The sequence below is a fragment of the Ranitomeya variabilis genome, chromosome 2 (genome assembly GCF_051348905.1).
Source record: "Ranitomeya variabilis isolate aRanVar5 chromosome 2, aRanVar5.hap1, whole genome shotgun sequence".
Lineage (NCBI taxonomy): Eukaryota > Metazoa > Chordata > Amphibia > Anura > Dendrobatidae > Ranitomeya > Ranitomeya variabilis.
The window spans coordinates 719,644,057-719,667,990 of record NC_135233.1 but is presented as its reverse complement, the minus strand read 5'-3'; the positions used below and the strand labels follow the sequence as shown (position 1 = coordinate 719,667,990).

General features: G+C 40.2%; 1 protein-coding gene across 1 annotated transcript in view; it reads right to left on the bottom strand.

Annotated features, from left to right (window-relative positions):
* RFX6 (regulatory factor X6) overlaps positions 1-23,934 on the bottom strand; it is a 257,787-nt gene that overhangs the window by 79,741 nt on the left and 154,112 nt on the right. Inside the window, exons 7-12 of the mRNA XM_077289522.1 lie at positions 16,009-16,116; positions 12,802-12,879; positions 12,587-12,700; positions 12,459-12,508; positions 8,094-8,253; positions 3,181-3,325 (exon numbers count right to left, since the gene is read on the bottom strand). Of these exons, the coding sequence (XP_077145637.1) occupies positions 3,181-3,325; positions 8,094-8,253; positions 12,459-12,508; positions 12,587-12,700; positions 12,802-12,879; positions 16,009-16,116 (655 nt within the window). The remainder of the gene's footprint in view (positions 1-3,180; positions 3,326-8,093; positions 8,254-12,458; positions 12,509-12,586; positions 12,701-12,801; positions 12,880-16,008; positions 16,117-23,934) is intronic.

Sequence of the window (23,934 nt, the reverse complement as noted above, 5' to 3'; positions counted from 1 at the left end):
GTGTCAGTGGGGTTCAGCACCGCCAGCTGTTCCCCTGCTGTGTAGCTGGCAACGTGTCCTGCAACAGCCACGCAGACACAAAGCTGCCGCCAGTGCAGGCTTCGGCCTACACTCTGCTCCCCCTGCTGACCCTTTGCTCCAACACCGCTAGTTGGGGCTCTAGGAAGATAAGCTTGAATAGGTCCCCATCCTGGTTCCAGCACCGTCAGCTGGTTCCAGGCAGAGCCTTTGGCTTAGGTGCCTCCTTCTGGGTATCCGAGTTCCACCAATGTCAGGTGGTCCTTGGTAGTGCTTTCAGGCACGGGTACCTCCTGCTTAGTAACCGGGTTCCAGTAATGTCAGCTGGTCCTCGGTAGTTCCATTGGCTCTTGGACCTTCGGCTACCCATCCGGGTTCCAGTACCGTCAGCTGGTTCTCGGCAGTGTCTTTTGCTCTTGTACCTTCTGCTCCCCATCCTGGTTCCAGTACCGTCAGCTGGTTCCGGGCAGAGCCTTTGGCTTAGGTGCCTCCTTCTGGGTATCCGAGTTCCACCAACGTCAGGTGGACCTTGGTAGTGCTTTCAGGCACGGGTACCTCCTGCTTAGTAACCGGGTTCCAGTAACATCAGCTGGTCCTCGGTAGTTCCATTGGCTCTTGGACATTCGGCTACCCATCCGGGTTCCAGTACCGTCAGCTGGTTCTCGGCAGTGTCTTTTGCTCTTGTACCTTCTGCTCCCCATCCTGGTTCCAGTACCGTCAGCTGGTTCCGGGCAGAGCCTTTGGCTTAGGTGCCTCCTTCTGGGTATCCGAGTTCCACCAACGTCAGGTGGTCCTTGGTAGTGCTTTCAGGCACGGGTACCTCCTGCTTAGTAACCGGGTTCCAGTAACGTCAGCTGGTCCTCGGTAGTTCCATTGGCTCTTGGACCTTCGGGTAGCCATCCGAGTTCCAGTTCCATCAGCTGTTTCTCGGCATTTTCTCAGCCTTCTTGTACCTTCTGCTACATTTCCAAGTTCAAGACCCTAAAGACGACGACCCGGAAGACCACCCCTAAGATGACGACGACACCAGAGACGACGACCACTGAGATGACGACGACCCTGGAGACGATGACCCTGAAGACCACCCCGATGACGACGACCCCGGAGACGACGACCCTGGTGACGACGACCCTGGAGACGACGACGACATGGGAGACCGAGAAGCAGAAGAACAAGAGGCTGCAGAACAAAGAGCAGAAGAACATTAAGCATAACACTAAATATCAGAGCAAAAGATATTATCTAAATTATAAGCAGAAGAAGACTAAGCAATGTATGGGGGTGAGTCCATTCCTCCTCGTGGTGCCCCTGGAATAAAGCCTGATGCTGCAGGCCAAACTGAACGCGGACAAATGTAACTCTTTTGTGACAGGCAGAACGGAAGGTGTAATCTTCAAACTTTTATAGATAACAACTACGGGAATGCCTGTCACAAATAAGAATATGATGAAGAAGTTGAATATGAAGAAGATAATAGTTAAATAAAAAGAATATGAACAATGTAAAAAAAAAAAATTAGAGGTAGAAGAAGAAGAAGATGAATAAGGTGAAGATAGTTGATGTCAAAGAAGCTGATGATGAGGATAATGAAGAAGAAAGTGTGGGAGAAGTAAAAAAGAAGGTGAAGGGCGTGGAAGTAGTGAAACATCAATATCTGACAAAAAAAAAAAAAAAAATAACATAGTCAAAATCTTTCTAACGCCGAACGTCATAAAAAAAAAAACCAAAAACCTGCTATTCTATTTGTTTGGGCTAAACCTCTGTGCCTTTAATGTCTCCGCCACCTCCCCCAATACATCCTACATTATTCTTAGTTGTTTTCCTTCATGTAGAATTAACCTACAAGAAAAGAAAGGGTTTATTTTAATTCCGATATTTTCGTCCCGTTGACTTGCATTGGGATCGGGTATCGGTATCGGATTAGATCCGATACTTTGACGGTATCGGCCGATACTTTCCGATACCGATACTTTCAAGTATCGGACGGTATCGCTCAACACTAATCATAAAGTATTAACTACAAAATCCATTCAATGCACTGTTATCAAAATACAAGGTGAATGTAAAAGATTCATCAGGTTTCAAAGAGGTATATTTAAAAAAACATGCAAACAGGGAATGGTACATGATAACGAGCAGAAACTTTCCAAGTTTAGCCCATAGTGTTTACAAATGTTCTATGTGTCCTCCTTTTGTCACACAACACACATCTGTGCAGCAATCCAGTTTGATCCAGAGATGCTGAATAGTGTCCCCGTCAATGGTCATTAGAACCTGTAACATTCGGTCGTCCGGCGTTCTTACGTTTACATAAGCATCATGTGTCCTTAAAATTGTTGGCACCACCGCAGAATGCTTTGCACGGAGCCACAGGTATGTCAAACTGTAAGTAGCATAATAAAGGGTGGTTAGGTTGTCCCCTCTCACCCTGACGCGTGTTTTGCCCTTAGCTTCTTCCTGTGGCTCCGTGTGATAAGGTACCGGTAATATTAGTATACCTGATGTGCAATTCCTTTATGCAGGGTTTTACATTGATGAATGGTATTTATTTATAGATGCCTTTGGCACTGTCTGATAATATTTATCCAGAGTACCCTGTGTAAGTGTTTACAAGTTTATTTATAGCGATATATAATTATGTTTATCTAAGCACCAGGTTTTGATAGATTTACATTGCGGGGAGCTAATTATGTATTCATGTATTTGAATGGTTTGGGTTTGGCTATTTGGTGCCCTTTAGGGTGTTTAGGGTTTTGTGCTTTATGTACGGTGTCTTTTACCTTTTTGTCAATTATCAATAAAGTATGATATTTTAAGCATATTTTCGTTCTCTTCCCTTGGTCCGCTGGTTAATTCCAGTTGGGATCTGGTGTTTTGCTATACATATGTGCAACCAGGAAGCTATACAGGAGACCAGCGGGAAAAGACCCACTGCTATATTTAATTAATAAGTATCAATCACACCCTTCTCATCAACTTAGAAGTTGGAAAAGCAAGGAGCCTAAGATGTGTTCGCACAGTAACCCAGTTTAATCCATGTTTTCTATCGAGAGACAATATTCTTCTCCCATATATTGACATATTTCGACAAGTTAGGGTTGCATTAAAGAAAAACATTAAAACATAATACTGAATCCACTTGTAAAGCAAACACGAACTCACACTCACTGTAGACATCAATATCTGAGTCGACTCCACTACAGCTGCTTAGAAGTGCCTGGGAACCAATACTATATAAGTCTACTTTTTCGATGTCAGATGTCATTGCATTCACTATATTCTGATCAAACAAAGCCGGTCGAGCTATCTGGAAATGAAAATAAAAGATCATTTTTATTTAGATTTTTATTCTGTGCAGTAAGGGACATTTAACTTCTAGATTTATTGTAATTTAAACAAGTTTTCTTAACGATAACAGTTTAACTTGCACAAGGAAAGCAATGGAGGAGACAGATTAGATATTAGAAAAAACTTTTTGACAGTGAGGGTGATCAATGAGTGGAACAGGCTGCCATAAGAGGTGATTAGTGTTGAGCGATACCTTCCGATATTTGAAAGTATCGGTATCGGATTAGATCGGCCGATATCCAAAAAATATCGTCTATCGCCGATATCGATACCCGATACCAATACAAGTCAAAGGGACACAAATATCGGAAGTGATCCTGGATGGTTCCCAGGGTCTGAAGGAGAGGAAACTCTCCTTCAGGCCCTGGGATCTATATTCATATAAAAAATAAAGAATAAAAATAAAAAATATGGATATACTCACCCTCGGACGAGCCCTGGCTGTCACCGCTGCAAGCGTCTGCCTCCGTTCCTAAGAATGCAGAGAGTGAAGGACCTTCGATGATGTCGCGGTCACGTGAGCGGTCACATGAGCGGTCACGCGACCAATCACAAGACCGCGACGTCATCGCAGGTCCTACACTCACTGCATTCTTAGGAACGGAGGCTGCCGGTTGCACCGCTGCGAGCCAGGGGCTGTCGGTGGGTGAGTATATCCATATTTTTTATTTTTATTCTTTATTTTTTACATGAATATGGATCCCGATCCCGATTCCCGATATCGCAAAAATATCGGAACTCGGTGTCGGAATTCCGATACCGCAAATATCGGCCGATACCCGATACTTGCGGTATCGGAATGCTCAACACTAGAGGTGATGAATTCTCCTTCAATGGAAGTCTTCAAACAGAGGCTGGACAGACATCTGTCTGAGATGGTATAGTGAATCCTACATTGAGAAGGGGGTTGGACACAATGACCCTTGAGGTCCCTTCCAACTCTAACATTCGATGATTCTATGATTCGTATGTTGTCAATATTTAATCTAATTTATATTGCACCGTATATCGCAAGAATGGAAAAAGACTGAGTTACACAAATTAAACAATTTAGTATTCACTGTTTACCTGAAGATTAAAGAATGAGATCTTTAAAGGGGTTAATAATAATAATTTCCACAGTAATAAGTTCCACAATTGGATGTGTTTAAATAAAATGCTCATGTGCTGAGATAATTTTATACATGTGCCCCTGCAGTGTACTGTGTAATGGCCGTGTCTGACCATACAGGGATATGGTCTGATCATACCAGAGCTCCTGGGAAAGAGAAGAAGCAAAAGAGGATACAAGCATTACAGCTGATTTTTTGTGATGTAAAACATTTCCCTGCCTGTTTTTTAACCCCTTAACTCCTGGAGGCATTTTGGTTTTTTGCTCCCCTTCTTTCCAGAGCCATAACTTTTTTATTTTTCTGTCAATGTGGCCAAATGAGAGCTTAATATTTGCGGGACGAGTTGTACTTTTGGTTTTACCATGTCATGTACTAGAAAACAGGAAAAATATTCCAAGTGCGGTGAAATTGCAAAAAAAACTGCAATCCCACACTTATTTTTTGTTTGGCTTTTTTACTAGGTTTATTAAATTCTAAAACTGACCTGCCATTATGATTCTCCAGGTCATTACGAAACACCAAACATGTTAAGGTTCTTTTTTATCTAAGTGGTGAAACAAATTCCAAACTTTGTTAAAAAAAAAAAAAATTGCACCATTTTCCGTTACGCGTAGCATTTCCATTTTTTGTGATCTCGGGTTGGGTGATGGCTCATTTATTTGCGTGTTGAGCTGTTTTTAATTATACCATTTTGCTGCAGATATGATCTTTTGATCGCGCGTTATTACATTTTAATGTAGTGCCACAGCAACCAATAAAATGTAATTCTGGCGTTTTGACTTTTTTATCGCTACGCCGTTTCGCAACTGGGTTAATCCTTTTTTTAATGATAGATCGGACGATTCTGAACGTGGCACTAGCAAATATGTGTATGTTTGATTTTTATAATTGTTTGTTTTGAATGGAGCGAAAGGGGGGTGATTTGAACTTTTATACTTTTTTATTTATTTTTAAAAACATTTTTTTACTTTTGGCATGCTTCAATAGCCTCCATGGGAGACTAGAAGCTGCCATAACCCGATCGGCTATGCTACATAGAAGCGATGATCAGTTTGCCTATATGTAGCTGAATTACTTGCAATTAGCGTGGACCACTGGGTGATGCTCACAGCAAGCTGGCACTGACACACATAGAGGTCTCCAGAAAATCTCTTGTTGTCATGCTAACCCACCCGCTATGTGATCGTGGGTCACCGGTGGGCAGATTTCGGGTGCAAATGCTGGAAGCACTTGTTAAATGCCGCGGTCAGCATTTGACAGTGGCATTTAATGGGTTAATAGCCATGGGTGAATCGCAATTTCACCAGCAGCTGTTCCGGGCACATGTCTGCTGTTCAAAACAGCTGACATGTGCCGGGAAAGATGTTGGCTCGCCGCCGGAGCCCACATCAAAAGGAGGGAGTCCAAAATCAGCGTAAACATACGCCCGATGTCGGAAAATGGTTAAACAACATTTTACTTCAAAGGAAGAATATTTTGTAATCCCATGTTATTATGTCCATGTACTTTTTTTCTCACTCCCTATCGTCAGACCATGTTCCTGTATGGTCAGACACTGCCATTACACAGTACACAGCAGGGACACATTTATAAGATTATCTCAGCACAGCAACATTTAATTTAAACACATCCAATTGTGGAACTTATTATTGTTACAAGATCTATTAATTAAAATTAATCTTTGTTTGTTAGAAAACCCTTTTAACTCAGGCAGTATATGTTCTAAAATGCAATATGTATTTGTTCCTAAATCAAATTTTGTGTTCTTTTAGCTGATACTTTCAATTTTACAAAGGGTAACAGTCACATAACCTTATCCTATTCCTGCAGTATGTCCTTCCAGCTATGGTCAATTTTCATTTTTCTTTCCTTTCTCTCAACTGCCATTGATAGATTTTTTCATTAATATAGCTATAGGAGGACTTTTTTTTGGTGCCAAGTTGTGGCATTTTAGAAAGCAATGTACTGGAAAATGGGAAAAAATATTCCAAGTACAGTGAAAAGGTAAAAAAAATGCAATTCCTTCATTATTTTTTGGCTTTTGTTTTTATGGTGTTCATTGCATGGCAAAAATGACCTAGCAATATAATTCTGGAGATCAAAACAATTATAGTAATATCAAACTTGTAAAGTTTTTGCTTCAAGTGGTGAAAAGAATACAGAAACTTACTTAAAAAAAATTATGGCACCATTTTCTGAGATTTTCAACTTTATTACTGTTTTTTTTTTTTTATGGAGCTGTTAGAGGGCTTTATTCCCAGGTAAATTTGTATCACTTTATATTGCATTTTTTGGTGCAGTTGTAGTGACAGAAAAACATTCTTTTTTTTATTCTATCTCGTTTACCTTTAACATATGGCTTAAATAACATTATATGTTCATAGATTGCACATGGCAATGATAATTACTTTTAGACACTTTTTACTTTTGATCTGTGAACATTTCTTTTGATTAAGCGAGTCGGTGCCAAAATTTTGCAACTTTTGGTATTCTCACGTAATTTCTGACCACCTCCAATATGTGGACAGAGCTGAAACAGGATGAGGGAGTGATGCCCTTCTCAAATCTTACCCCAGCTGGGACTTGGGTAGGATTTGTGGTGAGGCACACACAGATTTTTACTTCATTCATCCGATTCTCCTCATTCACGAAGAGGAGCATCTGACTCCAGCACATCTCCTCATCAAGATTGATGTTGTCCATGCCAAATTAGGCCAATGTTTTTAGTCTATATTATTTATAATTCTTGTACAGTTGAATGTCATCTATAGTTAGCAGTCACTATGGACTGGGGAAATTAGGAGTATGTTAAGAACAAGAGATCCCCTCTATTTTATATTGTAATCATATGCAGTGATTAATGCTTAATAATAATTTACTTGTTTGTCATTCGTTTTTTTACATAAAAAGACTTACATTTTAGAAGCAATCCTCCAAGTTGACCCCAAAAAAGGAAACATTTTATTTGATTTTAACTTTGGAGTCCCATCAAGTAGATAAACATTATTCTTGCTAAATTTCATGGTGATGTGCTCAATATCAATAATAAAGATATCAATGATTTTGTAACAAAGACATGGAAAGCCATAAAACTTTCACTTTGCGGAAATGAGTCATAATAAATTGCCTATGTTTAAATTAGACTAATGTGTTAAATGTATTTTTTTAATTGTTTTTTGTTCTCCATATTATAATCTGTATTAAAAATACCATTTAAAAATGTTGAAAGTTTCACACTGGTCAATGAGTCAATCTTAGACAGATAGGAGCTGATTCATTAGGACTGCTCTCAGTGGTGTGCATCTCTTTGCCAATTATCAGAAATGCTACAATCAGAAACGTTTAAATTTTTCATTTGATAGCCAGATAATTAAAGATTTTAAAGGTCTTGCAAATGTTCTACCCATAAAAAAAATCACAGTAAGTTTGTTTTACCCTTATCCAGTGTCACTGTAAGTGTATGGCCAGTTGAACAACTTTAGCGATGAATATAGATTAATATGCGTATGACTGTATTGGTGAAATGATCTATGGTCATTTGTTGGTGAGTGGTTGATTAACCATAAACCTTCTAGCTAATGTGCAGGCCTATTTTTTATAGCTGTGAGGACTTACTTGAGCCAAATGCAAGAAAGATGTCTGTCTTTTCAAGGATGACACAAATCTTCGGACAATTGGCAATTTCTTTTCTGAGAGACATTCTGGAAGGTTTTCCAATGATGAAATCACCCACTGTTCCCAGTGTTTAGCAAAGTTTCTAATGTCTGCTAGTAAACTAACAAACCAAATTATATTACTAAAATAAGGTAAAACTTATGAAGATGCTGTAGGTCAAAATTTGTCTATATAAAAGACTTATAAACTGATAAGTAAACAAAAAAAGAACATATTCTCTCTATTAAAATATGGTTTAATTCATCAGGACCTAATTCACAATTTCTCCACCAACATCTATAAACAAATAAATGACCACTGGCGAGTGGCGACAGCAAGAACACATTACATCTAATATGCACAGATGTAAAATAAATGGCCAATGCACTAAATTTATTAATGTAATGCTACTTGCAAAGTGTACATTTTGTCTATGGAACACAGGTTGTGCAAATTAAGAAGAAATCTTATGCTATTGCTGTAATGCTTTGAGCTGATAGTGTTGGTGGTTGCTAAAGAAAAAATAATTCAGAAATTGAATGTGAATGTGCCAATGTCAATGTCCACTGGAACTCCCTCTGATGAAGCAAGACACCTAAATATTGCGTTGGGGACCTTTCCTAGGGTGGACCTTGACATTGGCACATTCTCTTGCTCTTGCTATGGGTATTAAATTGTGACATATACTGTATGTCGTTCATTTCCTATTGGCAGCTTAAATATTTACAGTTATTAGGACTATGATGTCTTTTATATGTGTTGTATATGTCTGCTAAAGGAGATGGCTATTTATCATTTGTATTCTATAGCTGTTTTACATCTTAATAAATAGATTTATGTCATAATACATAGTCTGTACTGACCACTTGGTCTTTTTTACCAATTTACATCAATTTGTCTGTGTCAATTGATGTTTCTCACTTTATTGTTCTGATTTCCCTAAATTTAATTTTTTTTTTAATGTATAGCACTTGGTAAGCCATAGAATTTAATAAAATTTCAATACGCGCATTAGCTCCTTGTGTTCTCCCTTTGCTGACCTTAATATGTTGTAGCATTTTTTAACAACTTAGAAGCTTGCTTTTGGCACTTACACGCCAGTCCTGGTCAGCTACAATATGGGTGTAGCATAGGCAGAGCATGGACTGAAAGGGACATGGCTGTGTTAAAGGAAATCACTCACCAGACTTTTCTGATATAAAGTATGGCCAGCACCTGCAAGCCCTTTAGGATAGCATTCTAGAATGCTGTCTATATGTCCCCAGTATATTCTCCATAAAACAAAAACTAGCTTTTATTTTAGCCACCTACCGGGCGGTCCGGTCTGATGGGTGTCACTTGTTGTCACTATGTCATCATCATGGTGTACTCTGCATCTCGCTCCTGCGCAGGTGAACTTCTCAGCCCTGCCAAGGGCAGAGCAAATTATTGTACTGTGCATGTGATGACGCTCTCTCTCCTTTCCCAGCACATACACATTACAGTATGCAGGAGAGCAATGCCAAAGACACTGTGTGGATGTTGTAGAACACGTCATCCACACGAAGCAAAAAGAGTGGAGCCGCTGAATCAAGACCAGCGACGCCCATCGGACCCGCCCATAGGTGAGTATAATAAAAAGCTATTTTTCAGTTTATGGAGAGCATATTGGGGACATATAGACAGCATTATAGACTGCTGTCACATAGGACTTACATCTGCTGGCACTACTTTATATGGGAAAACCTGCTGACAGGTTCCCTTTAAGCCACTTTAGCGGCATAACTTAATCCAGATATATATACTCCAGTTTTACACTTTTCAGTTAAGAGAAGCATTTAATTCATTAAGTGGCATGCACCTCTTACTAAATTATGCACATTGAACTCCAGCAATCCCATTCATTAAGACTGGGGAGCACACTGAATGTATTAATTAATCAGAAGTAGCTATAAGGCCTAATTCAATTAGTCTGTTGTTTTGCAGCCAGCCTTAATAAAGGGAGTGATGAACCTCTCAATTAATTTGGTGCATCTTTTAACTGCAAAGCACCACTGACAGAAGTGTACACCAGTTAAAGACTGGAATATATCCCAGTTTTAATTTACACAACATTTGCAGCTTAAATTGCAAGGCATTTGTCAGGAATTATTGTACATGCCTCATTCTGCCAGAGCTTCACCATCTTTTCAGAAAGTGTATGGAGCTGGCAAGGACTGTAAGAAAAATGGCAAAAGTCATAACATTTTTGTGTAACTTTCAGCTGCTTGATAATTAGGGCCTGTAGTGTTTTTATTGCATTTTTCTCCATAGTCTTTTCTAAAGTACGTCAATGCCACATTTGCCAATTTGCCAATACACATTTCCAAAATGTAGCAAAAAACGATAACAGTATTTGTATTGGTTAAAAAAAACACTATAAAACTGCATAGCATTTTCCATACATTTTAAAATAGAGATAAATATATACAGTGTGTCCGTAAAGTCATGGTGCACTTTTGACCAGTCACTGGAAAGCAACAAAAAACGATAGCAATGTGAAATCAGCTCCAAATAGAAGAACAACTCTCCCAGTTTCATACCTATTCAGTGCAGTTCGATGTGGGCTCCATTTGTTGCCCTACACAGATCCAAACGATAGTGAAGTTCTTGCCACACACGGGTAAGGATGTCTGGTGTAACAGAGTGAATAACATCTGTAATTCTCTGTTTTATGGAAGGTCGCCTCATCGTTAAAAACAATTTTCTGCAAAAATCTTGCATCATTGTCGATCTCATGAAGCATATATGTAGCAAACGCATATCGTGTGGGTTTATACAACAGTTTGATAGCGTCCAACAGCCACAATTTGTACCCGGTAAAACAGAGGTTTCTTTAACACCTTATGAACTGTAGTCTTGCTTAGGTGTAATTGTCGAGCACAGGCACGCACACATTTTTAGGGCTCCTTAGGTAGCTATCTCATATAGCCTCTACAGACTCATCACTGACTGATGGCCTACCAGAATGGGGTTTCTCCATCAAACTGCTGGTTTCCTTCAACTGCTTATCCCACTGAGTAATGTTATTCCTATGTGGTGTGTTATGACCTGGTGGTTAAGAGGCCACAATGATATGACCTGGTGGCTAAAACGCAACATGGGACGAGCTCTGAGGAGGTGGTATCTCTACTGACCGCAGTCCCTAATCCTAACAACAACACTAGTAATAGCCGTGGGATGTTCCTGACTCTCCCTAGACACCTCTTCACAGCCTAAGAACTAACTACCCCTAAAGAAGGAAATAGAAAGCTATCTTGCCTCAGAGAAAACCCCAAAAGGAAAGATAGCCCCCCACAAATATTGACTGTGAGTGGAGAGGGAAATGACGTACACAGAAATGAAATCAGATTTCAGCAAAGGAGGCCAAAACTAAACTTGATAGACAGAGCGAAAAGGATACTGTGCGGTCAGTATTAAAAACTACAAAATCCACGCAGAGTTTACAAAAATGAACTCCACACCGACTCACGGTGTGGAGGGGCAAATCTGCTTCCTCAGAGCATCCAGCTAGCCTGAATATGACATAGTAACAAGCTGGACAAAAAGAGACATATTTGCAGAGCAATAGAGTCCAAAGCAAATGGACAAACAAGAACTAACAAAAACTTATCTTTTGCTGACAAGGACAGGCCATATGAGAATTCCAAGGAGAGAACCAAATCCAACCAAGAACATTGACAGCTGGCATGAACTAAAGCCCAGAGCAGGTTTAAATAACAAACCCAGGCAAGGCGATCAGTGAAGGCAGCTGCTACAGCTACCTAAAGGAGCAGCAGTTCCACTCGAAACCACCAGAGGGAGCCCAAGGGCAGAACTCACAAAAATACCATTAGCAACCACAGGAGGGAGCTCCAGAACGGAATTCACAACAGTGGTGGCACTTCGCTATAAACGCGCCGATATTCACGTAGCTCTTTGGTCACGAATTCGAATTTAGCAAGCCACAGAACACACTGAACTTTTCTCTGTACCGTCCACATCTCGACTGGCATGGAAAACCACACAGCTGGCATAAGCTTGTGGTTGCATGATGTCACAGACCTGGCAGTGTATTAATCAGAGTTCAGTTTATCAGGGGTTAATCTGACTGGGGGATCAGCAACACCTGTGACTGGTCAAAAGTGTACCATGACTTTACGGACACACTATACAAATATAGTATATAAATAAACTTCTATTATAATTAAATTCAAAGCAAAATTATCTGAATTATTTGTGGTTAAATGACATATACCAATATAATCATAATAATATTGAATAGAATAGTAATCTGAAAACAAGAACAAAAGTCATATGTTATTTCACCTTTCAGGCATTTCCTGCATTGTTGCTGGTATAAGGACCTCTGTGAGAACCTAAAAAAAGACAGAAAAACATCATTTACATTTTAAAATTTCCCACTGCAGTTTTATTCAAAAGAGAAGAAAACTTACCTTGTAAAGAATTGAGTCACAAACACAAAATATATCAATGAGAACAGGATTTTCAAGCAGAGGAAGCAAATGGTCAGGCATTCCCTGCCAAAAATGTAATAAAAAGTGTTGGATCTAAATAGAACACAAACATAGGTATATTTAGCCATAGAACAGAATGTCATACAAAAAGTATAAACACATTATAAAACTAATTTATTACAATTTATTATTACCTCCTCAAAATTCCCATTGATTGCATTATCGAGTACACACTGACAGTGGGTTTTGTACATCATGATGAGAGTGTCTACCTGCAAATGGAAGCATCAACACAGTAATATTAATCAATGTCCAATTTCAATATCAGCATGATATTGCAATGAATATGTAAAAGTACATTTTAACAAGTATTTCAAACTTAGCCAAAAATAAGACAGTAGGTCATTTTATAGACAAACTGAAAATTCACAAATGAGCTATAAAGTTTAGAAATATAATTATATACATCTATAGCTGAGATGTATATAACATAACTAGTACTTACCCATAAAATGATGACATTCGGAATCGCAACAAACTGCATAAATTTCTCGACAGTTAGGCTATGTTCACACATTGCTCTTTAAAGGGAACCTATCACCCCGTTTTTTTCGGTATGAGATAAAAATACTGTTAAATAGGGCCTGAGCTGTGCATTACAATAGTGTAGTTTGTGGACCCCGATTCCCCACCTATGCTGCCGAAATACGTTACCAAAGTAGTCATTTTCGCCTGTCAATCAGGCTGGTCAGGTCGGATGGGCGTGGCTTCTTCCCCCAGATATTGCGTAGTTTTCCGTTGGTGGCGTAGTGGTGTGCGCATGTCCAACGTCCCCAATCCTGCACGGGGGGGTGAAAATAGCAGCGATGTCCGTTATTCCATTGGTGGTCGGTGGGCGCGGCCATCTTCCTTTGGCCGCACGTGCGCAGAAGCGGCGCTCTGCTGGCCGCGGCTTCAGGAAAATGGCCGCCGCGATCTCCATCTGCGCACGCGCGGCATCCCGCGGCCATTTTCCTGAAGCCGCGGCCAGCAGAGCGCCGCTTCTGCGCACGCGCAGCCAAAGGAAGATGGCCGCGCCCACCGACCACCAATGGAATAACGGACATCGCTGCTATTTTCACCCCCCCGTGCAGGATTGGGGACCTTGGACATGCGCACACCACTACGCCACCAACGGAAAACTACGCAATATCTGGGGGAAGAAGCCACGCCCATCCGACCTGACCAGCCTGATTGACAGGCGAAAATGACTACTTTGGTAACGTATTTCGGCAGCATAGGTGGGGAATCGGGGTCCACAAACTACACTATTGTAATGCACAGCTCAGGCCCTATTTAACAGTATTTTTATCTCATACCGAAAAAAACGGGGTGATAGGTTCCCTTTAACTTTTTTTTTCCTTCAGCCAAAACCTGATTTATTGGCAGTAAAAAAGCTGCAGACGAAAAGCATGTTTTCCTAACTTTTTTGCAGCATTTCATGCTACATTTTTGCTACTTTTTTCAGGATTATAAAGTTCAGCACTTTGCAATCTTGAAAAAAAAAGATTTGTTTTCTCATTTTGACTCTAATACTTGTGGACTACCTATGATGTCAATTACAGGCATCGCTCATCTTTTTAAGTGGGAGAACTTGCACAATTGGTGGCTGACTAAATATTTTTTCCCCCCACTGTACCTATCTATCTATCTATCTATCTATCTATCTATCTATCTATCTATCTATCTATCTATTTACCCCATATCTATCTATCTATCTATCTATCTATCTATCTATCTATCTATCTATCTATCTATCTATCTATCTATCTATCTATCTACAGTATTCATCTATCTATCTATCTATCTATCTATCTATCTATTATCTATCTATCCATCTATATATATATATATATATATATATATATATATATATATATATATATATTTTCTATCTATCTATCTATCTAAAAAGAAAAATATTAGAGCAGCACAAAAATAAAAAAAAAAACAAACAAAAGAAATCGGGTGCAAAGCCCCCCAGGCATAGACCACACCTCAATTATAGGAATCCAAAAAATGGAGGCAGTACACCATTCATAGTGGAAAAGCAGGAGCTACTTTTATTAGCCCATCTTAGCAACGTTTCGGTTCCGATAGATGGCTTGAAAAAGGTTCACATCTATCTGAACCGAAACGTTGCTGAGATGGGCTAATAAAAGTAGCTCCTGCTTTTCCACTATGAATGGTGTGCTGCCTCCATTTTTTGGATTCCTATCTATCTATCTATCTATCTATCTATCTATCTATCTATCTACAGTATCTGTCTGTCTGTCTGTCTATCTATCTAGCAGTGCTTCTCACAAAACCAGAATATAATCAAAAAGTTAATTTATTTCAGTTCTTCAATACAAAAAGTGAAACTCATATATTATATAGAGTCATTACAAACAGAGTGATCTATTTCAAGGGTTTATTTCTGTTAATGTTGATGATTATGGCTTTCAGTCAATAAAAACCCAAAAGTCATTATCTCAGTAAATTAGAATAATTAACAAAAAACAGCTGCAAAGGCTTCGTAAGTACCGTATTTTCTGGTGTATAAGAAGACGACTGGGCGTATAAGACGATCCCCAACTTTTCCATATAAAATATGGAATTTGGGATATGCCCGCCGTATAAGACGGGGGTCATCTTATACGCCCAGTCATCTTATACGGCGTGTGGTTCCCAGGGTCTGGAGGAGAGGAGACTCTCCTTCAGGCCCTGGGATCCATATTCATGTAAAAAATAAAGAATAAAAATAAAAAATATGGATATACTCACCCCTCTGACGAACTCTGGCTGTCACCGCTGCAAGCGTCTGGTGACCGCTCATGTGACCGTGACATCATCGAAGGTCCTTCACTCTCTGCATTCTTAGGAACGGAGGAAGACGCTTGCAGCGGTGACAGCCAGGGTTCGTCGGAGGGGTGAGTATATCCATATTTTTTATTTTTATTCTTTATTTTTTACATTAATATGGATCCCAGGGCCTGAAGGAGAGTCTCCTCTCCTTCAGACCCTGGGAACATCCAGGATCGCTCCCTGCACACGCCGTACCCGGCGTATAAGACGACCCCCGACCTTTGGGACAATTTTTAGGGCTTAAAAAGTCGTCTTATACGCCGGAAAATACGGTATTTAAAAAGGTCCCTTAGTCTCTTTCAGTAGCTCCACAATCATGGAGGAACTGAAATAAATTAACTAGATGATATTCTAATTTTGTGAGAGGCACGCACCTGTGTGTGTATATATATATATATATATATATATATCTCAATCATCAGACCATTTTCTAAATTTGCAGTATATTTTGCTTTTTAGGAAGACTATGCGATAACAGCTTTACAAGTTTAGAAATACAATTAACTCAATTCTACCTTTTCTTTGGACAATGATCCTTGAAAAACAAGATGTTGAGCACTGGGAAATTCTGGAAGAAGAGTCCCAGTCTTTGAATTAAGAGAATATTTCCTAGTGAAGCCACCCTGTGAACAACAAAATATACTTTTTTTCAATAAAATCACCATATGAAGTAACACAAATACCTTAATTGTGAAAATTTTCGTAATGCTATTTTGTATAGTATTCCTATAATCATTAATAGTAAAATAATATCAGATTTTTTAATAAATTATACATGCATTTTCATAATGAAAAGATAAATCTAGAAAATAAATAGGGGCCAAACGTTCAAGCTTGACACAATATCAGCAAATGATGGACTTATTACGACAACAAGAAACAGTAACAAATGGGCCTATAATATTTGTCACTGGGCTTATATAGCCCTGATATTTAATTAATTGGTATTCTCCACTGATAAAAGCTGCACATTTATCGGTATATACTATGGAACCATGGAAGTTTGAGATGCAGACAAATATATGATTGAATGAAAATGTAAAGGCTAATCCAGGAACTAATCAAATGATTCAGTTTGCTAAAAAATTTCCACTGAATACCAATAACATGCTGTAAAGCTGAGCTGCCTGCCGAATAGTTGTGGTGCCTGGATGAATAATGAAGTGGCGCTCACACATAGGAGGTGAAACATTACAGGAAGCCTGTCATGCTGGAAAACAGTAATTACCTGCAGATATAGGGATAATCTGCAGGTTAATATCATTAGGGAGTTGCCCAGTCACAGTCCTGAAAGTGTGGCAAAAGGAAGAGTAAATTAAATGCATTCCTGCCTATGGCTTTTAGTCATACAGGGGTGCATGGGGCAGTTACAGCCACTGGCTGTCAGACAAAGTGCTGGGGTGTGCTTACATCCATCATTCACAGTGTTGTGAGCAGTGACTATAACTATGCCGACTTGTCTGAATGACTGAAAACTGTCGGCACCTGAGAGAAATAAAATTAATTTTCTCCTGTGTGCTGAACTTTCAGCACAGTGACCCGGCATTCTCATAAGGCTTTTAACCTTTTAACCACACCACCTCTTCACCTCACCCCCTGTCTGTCGGTGTTCCCCAAGGCTCAGTCTTAGGGCCCCTGCTCTTCTCCATCTACACCTTCAGCCTGGGACAGCTCATAGAATCCCACGGTTTGCAGTATCATTTCTAAGCCGATGACACACAGATCTACCTATCTGGACCCGACCTCACCTACTTATGCACAAAAATCCCGCAATGTCTGTCTGCTATTTCAGCTTTGTTTACTGCTCGCTTTCTAAAACTGAACATGGACAAAACAGAATTCATCATCTTTCCCCCTTCTCACTCTACCCCTCCACCAAACCTATCTATCAATGTCAATGGCTGCACATTTTCCCCAGTCCCGCATGCTCGGTGCCTCGGGGTGATCCTCGAATCTGCCCTCTCTTTCAAACCTCATATCCAAGCCCTTGCCTCCTCTCGCCGACTCAAACTCAAAAATATTTCCCTGATCCGTTGATTCCTTGACCATGAAACCACAAAAACGTTGTGCACGCCCTTATCATCTCCCGCCTCGATTACTGCAATCTCCTACTCTTTGGCCTCCCCTCCAGCACTCTGGCACCACTCCAATCCATCCTACACTCTGTTGCCCGACTAATCCACCTGTCTCCTCATTATTCTACAGCATCTCCTCTCTGCCAAGCCCTTCACTGGCTTCCTATTGTCCAGAGGCTCCAGTTCAAAACCCTTACTATGACATACAAAGCCATACACAACTTGTCTCCTCCATACATTCGTGACATGGTCTGCCAGTACTTACCACCCACACACAACCTTCGATCCTCTCAAGATCTCCTTCTCTACTCCCCTCTTATCTCTTCTTCTCACAACCGCATACGAGACTTCTCCTGTGATTCCTCCATACTCAGGAACTCTCTACCCCAACACATCAGACTCTCACCTACCACAGAAACCTTCAAAAAGAACCTGAAGACCCACCTTTTCCGACAAGCCTACAATCTGCAGTGATCCTTAGTCTGCTGAACCGCCACAGGACCAGCTCTACCCTCTCCTAGTGTATCCTCACCCATCCCCTGTAGACTGTGAGCCCACACGGGCAGGGTCCTCTCTCCTTCTGTACTTGTGTGTGCCTTGTATTGCTCATGTTTATTGTGCTTGTCTATATTTGCCCCTTTTCACATGTAAAGCGCCATGGAATAAATGATGCTAAATAAATGTATAATAATAATAATAACCTGCAGATTGAATGCGTACAAAGGGCATATATATTAACTCAGGAAAATTAAATTAAGTGTGAACATATAATCCCTTAAAAAATTGTATCTTTATTTAATATGCTAATTAAAAACACCTACCCCATGTAACCAATTGGGTAGATACCAGAATATCAACATTGACCAGAAAACACATATAGAACCCTACAATAATCTTACACTTCAACCTGCCTAACAGTGGAGGTTGGCAGCCTAAGAGTACGATTTTTTGGCACCCCCACTCAACAAGGACTATCCCTCACTCCACTAGATAACCCTATTGTTACATTTTTAGCACAGTTTGTAAACTGGGAAGAAGAGTAAATTTAGTCAAAGGTTGCTAATCTGTTAAAGTCTTATTATAAATTTTTTTATATCTGTATTGAACCTCTTATGAGTTTTTTTTATTACAAATAACCTGTCTAGCTAGGTGAAAAGAGATGGATAGTAACTGGTGTTAAATAGTAGGCTGTTTAATCACACACGGCAGTATGTAAACTTCTTAGGCTTAATAAAATGTACAAATAATGCAAAAATTATCACTTTTTGGATTCAGGTGCCTACCTTTCTGGTGTTTAAACCAAGGTATTGGAAACAGAAGAAGTCGTTGTTTTTTCATATGGGGTGGTGCAAAAATAAACCCTATTTGGGAAGCGTTTTTTTTTTATCTTTAAGGCTACGTACTCATGGTCAGTATTAGGCAGTGCTTTGGATGCAGCACATGTCCAATCCGTTCGCTCTGGCTTTTGAAAGCAGGTGATTTTGCATGTGTTCACTGAACCATGGGTTCATTAAACCATTAGATCATTAAACCACATATGGAATGATGTCTCTTCAATCATTCAGCAATGCAGAGGATTTCCACTAAACATTTCTGGTGAGTAAAGCTGGCACAGGCAGAGGTATGTTGCATTTGCTGGGATGGCAGATGGTTTAATGGTCAGATATATGGTCAGCAGGCATCGGCTCAGTGAAAACTTTGCAGAGCAGGTTAATACAGCTTATCCTGGTAATAAGCCAATTTGGACTCTCTTGGACTCACTTTTATAGTTACGGTGTGAAAACATGGCCATACAATAGCCATCTCCTTGCATGATGGTAACAATATGCCTGTCATCCCACATGAATTGCAGCACACCACGCTCCATGCTTAACCAACACAATCAAGGGCCCTGTTAGATCATTTACATCATCCCAATGTGATAGTTGGTTGTCATGGCCAGTGTTGTCTTCGTCGTTTTCACTCTATACAATTTGCCAAAGTAAGCAAAAATCCTTCTGGGAAAGTGTTTTGTAGACAGATGAGACATAGAGTTTTTTGGCAATGCACATCATTCTACTGTTTACGGAAAAAGGAATGATGCCCACAAAGACAAGAACACACAGTAACTACAATCAAACATGGTGGAGGTTCAGAGATGTTTTGGGGTATATGGCACTTGGTGCCTTGACTGTGTCCAAGGCATCATGAAATCTGAAGAATACCAAAGGATTTTGGGTTGCAATGTAGTGCCCAGTGACAGAAAGCAGTTTTGTGTCCTAAGTCATGGATCTTCCAGCAGGACAATAACCCCAGACATACTTCAAGGAGCACCCAGAAATGGATTGAAACAAAGCACTGGAAAGTTCTGAAGTGGCCAGCAATGAATCCCGATCTAAGTCCCATTTAAGTCCTGTGGAAAGATCTTAAAATTGCTGTTGGGAGAAGGCACCATTCAAATATGAGAGACCTGGAGCAGTTTGCAAAAGAAGAGTAGTCCAAAATTTCAGTTGAGAGGTGTAAGAAGCTTGTTGATGATTAGTTTCAGCCAAGATTGTATATGTCAACGTCACTTTGAGATTACTAACTCTGTTTGTGTTAAGAGAAAGCTTTTTGATACAGTCATAGCAGACATCAAAGTGTTAAAACTGTGTTTTTAGGGCAATTGGTTTTTTTAAAGTACTTTTAGTTTGCAGCAAAATAATTTCATGCAAATCAAATCTCCTGGTAAAATTCATCATAGTGACAAATTTGAATTTCTAAATATTTGCTCATCTCTAATTTTGCAAATTCATAAAAAAATACACAGCGTCAATATTGGTTGTGAAAAAAATGCAATTTGCCTCATACATCACCACTATATTTTGACCCAGACTGAGTCTTTATTGACTATCACTTCTAAATTTAGTCTTTTGGCATTCTTATCTCAAGTTTGCAGAACCAAAAATGCAGCAATTTTCTAACTAATTGACTCTTGGTTAATGACATTTTTCTTAGGAAACAATTAGTTTAGTAAATTGCGACTATTAGTTTATAAAAAAAATGTGAAAGCATAATATATTGCCAGTATTCTAAGATCATGCTGTCAATATCTTCTTGCATGTTTACATGTACATTAGATTACTTAGTGCATATATTGTATTGGTCTTTGAGATAAGAAATGTTAGCAGTTAGGCTCCGAATGAATGGACTGTGCACTACTTTCTCTGCTTACAGCATTGACACTACAGATAGCAAACAAAATCTGTATATTAAATCAATATTTTTTAGCAGGTCCATTGACTGGAAATATTGAGTTTTATGTATATTGATAAAAATTCAATTAAGCCTTTTTATTGCTGGTTAATGTATTAAAGACATATAAAAATCTTACAGTAGTAACTTTCTTCCTAATGGAATTGAGCCCTTTACACCATTTAGTAAAACTAATGGATTCACTTTAATGTTTAACTGATGCAGTTAGTGCTAGTTTTCTGCTAAGTCACAAGCCATCTGCTTAGACGTGTTAATTAACACTAAGTGCAAAACATAAGATTAACATTCACTGTTTCATTTCATCATTCATTCTCAATCATTATGTTTGATGAATGCAGTAACTTTGCAGTAAACTGGTCATGAAATAGTTACCTGAAAAGACTTACAATATCCATTGTTTAGAGCACCACTCCAGCGTTTTTTTTTTATTTCAGCGTTGGATTGGTGCTACTAATCTAAGTTCCCTGACCCTAGTTTTATACTCACCAGCTGAAGTCTTCAGCTCCTCCAAGCACCGCTCAGGTCCCACAGCACCAAGTTGGGACCTCAACTTCTAACTGACCAGTAGTCAAAAGTAATGATCACAAGCCCTCAGTTTAAGTTTATGAGAGATTTGTTCTAGCATTAAGTTGTGACAAGTGGAGCAATCCAGCAGGTCAGAAACTGGTGGAGATGGAGACAGGTGCAGCCCCAGAAAGAGCTCAAGATGGCAGCTTATAAGTATAAGACGAGGGTCAGGAAACTTAGTTTAGTAGCAGCACTCCAGCTTTGAAATAAAAAAAACCGCTGGAGTGGTGCTTTAAACAAGTTGCCATATATGAAGTCAGATAACAAAAATTGCTATAATTAATTTCTGAGCAATGGTAACTGTTATTATTGTGCAGTTTAACCCGTTAACGACCGCCGATATGCCTTTTAACGGCGGCAGTTAAGGGTGCTTAAACCACAGCAAAAGTGAATAGCGCCCCCCAGAGTAGGATTTTCTCTGGGGTCTCGGTTACCGGGGGTAGCCGAGACCCCAGAGAACATGATTCGGGGTTTTTTTACTTAACCGTTTACCGGCGGTCGCAAAAACAAAAAAAAACGCGATTTCCCATTTAATTTCTCTGTCCTCCGATGTGATCACTAGGGTTGAGCGACTTTCATTTTTTTAAGATCGAGTCGGGTTTTGCGAAACCCGACTTTGTCCAGAGTCGAGTCGAGTGCAGTCGGCCGATTATCGCTAAAAGTCGGGGATCGACCGAAACACGAAACCCAATGCAAGTCAATGGGGAAGCATAGTCGACAGTGAGTGGAGGCCAGGAAAACACCTACAGTGCCCATTTTAATGCCAAAAACATCTATTCTTGTTTCTGAAGCTTGTCAATCTTAATTAACTTTATAATAATAGTTGGGCATTGGAAATTGGGGGTCATTTGGCAAAAGTTGTGGGGGGTAGGGCTGGTTCAAAGTTTTAGTGGGCCCAGGAAACGTGGACTACGTCACGGCGGTGGAGCAGTGAGAGGTAAGTATGTCAAGTTTGCAAGTGCTGTGATCCTAAGCAAGCAGGGGGGGCCCACTCGTTGGCATTGGCACTGGCACAGGGTCCCTCCAAGTACAGCGGTGTGTTTGCACGGTGGGGGCGCCTCCCACCAGCAGCGACACTTTTGCGTACTCTGAGGGGCCCTGTGCCAGTGACGTCGCCAACGAGTATGCCCCCCCACCTGATGAAGGAACCTGCACTTTCATCTGCACCTTCCTCTTTGTCCCTGTGTAAGGTGGTATAACATGCGGGAAGGGGAACCTTACTTTCAGCAGGGTCCGATTCTGGCTGTGTAGAGTGCAAGGGGAATGTAGTGGTCTAGATCAATGTACCAGCAGACTCATCTAGCAGTGGCTGGGCAATGGGCAGGATGAGGAGGAAACACAGATATAGGGCCAAAGAATAAAGTAGGCTAAATGCAGTTCAAAATTGGTAACAGGACTAAACAGGCGGCATTGCTTTGTTCAGTGGAGTAGCAAACCCAGGAGCAGCAGACACTGTTTTAAGGGCCCAACCACACTAGTAGGCCAAATGCAGTTTAATATCTGCTACTATAGGCCAAGAGCCTAAATACTGAAGCTCAGCTTTATACAGTGGAGGACAACACCAGGGAGCGGCAGACCCCGTTAGTAGGCCGTAACCACCAAGCTTTTTAAAAAACAGCACTTAATGAGAGCCAGAAGGTTGAAGCTCAGCTTTATACAGTTGAGGACAAACACCAGGGAGCGGCAGACACCGTTAGTAGGCCGCAACCAAAGTTGAAGGCCAAATGCTGTTTAATATCTGATACTATAGGCCGAAAGCCAGAAGGTTGAAGCTCAGCTTTATACAGTTGAGGACAAACAACAGGGAGCGGCAAACAGAGGTATTAGGCCCCAACCACCAATTTAAAAAAAAAAAAAAAATGAGAGCCAGAAGGTTGAAGCTCATATTTATTCAGTTGAGGAGAACACCAGTGAGCGGCAAACAGAGGTATTAGGCCCCAACCACCAATTTTTTAAAAAAAAGCACTTAAGGAGAGCCAGAAGGTTGAAGCTCAGATTTAGACAGTGGAGGACAATTTGAATTAGGGACTGCAGACAGACTTAGTAGGCTGTCCTGTCATGATCTCTGCAGGCAGAGATCATAGCAAGCCTATTGAGGGACAAGCTCTCGGAAGATGGAACTATACTGACCATGAACTAAGCCTGCCGCGCAACTAGAAATAGCCAGGTAGCATTTCCTATTTATCGCTAGATGCCCAGCTCTGGCCTAAGACCTAAATAGCTAGCAGAGGGAAATATAAGACCTGGCTCACCTCTAGAGAAATATTCCAAAGAAGACAGTAGCCCCCCACATATAATGACGGTGAGTTCAGATGAAACAACAAACGCAGCAGGAAAATAGTCTTAGCAAATTTGAGGTCCGCTTACTAGATAGCAGAAGACAGATAGTATACTTTCATGGTCAGCAGAAAAACACTAACAAAACACCATCCAGAGATTACCTTAAACTCTGGCATTAACTCATAACGCCAGAGTAGCAATCCCTGATCAACGAGAGCTTTCCAGACACAGTAACAAAACTTCAGCTGTGAACTGGAACAAATAGGCAAAACAAAACATGGACAA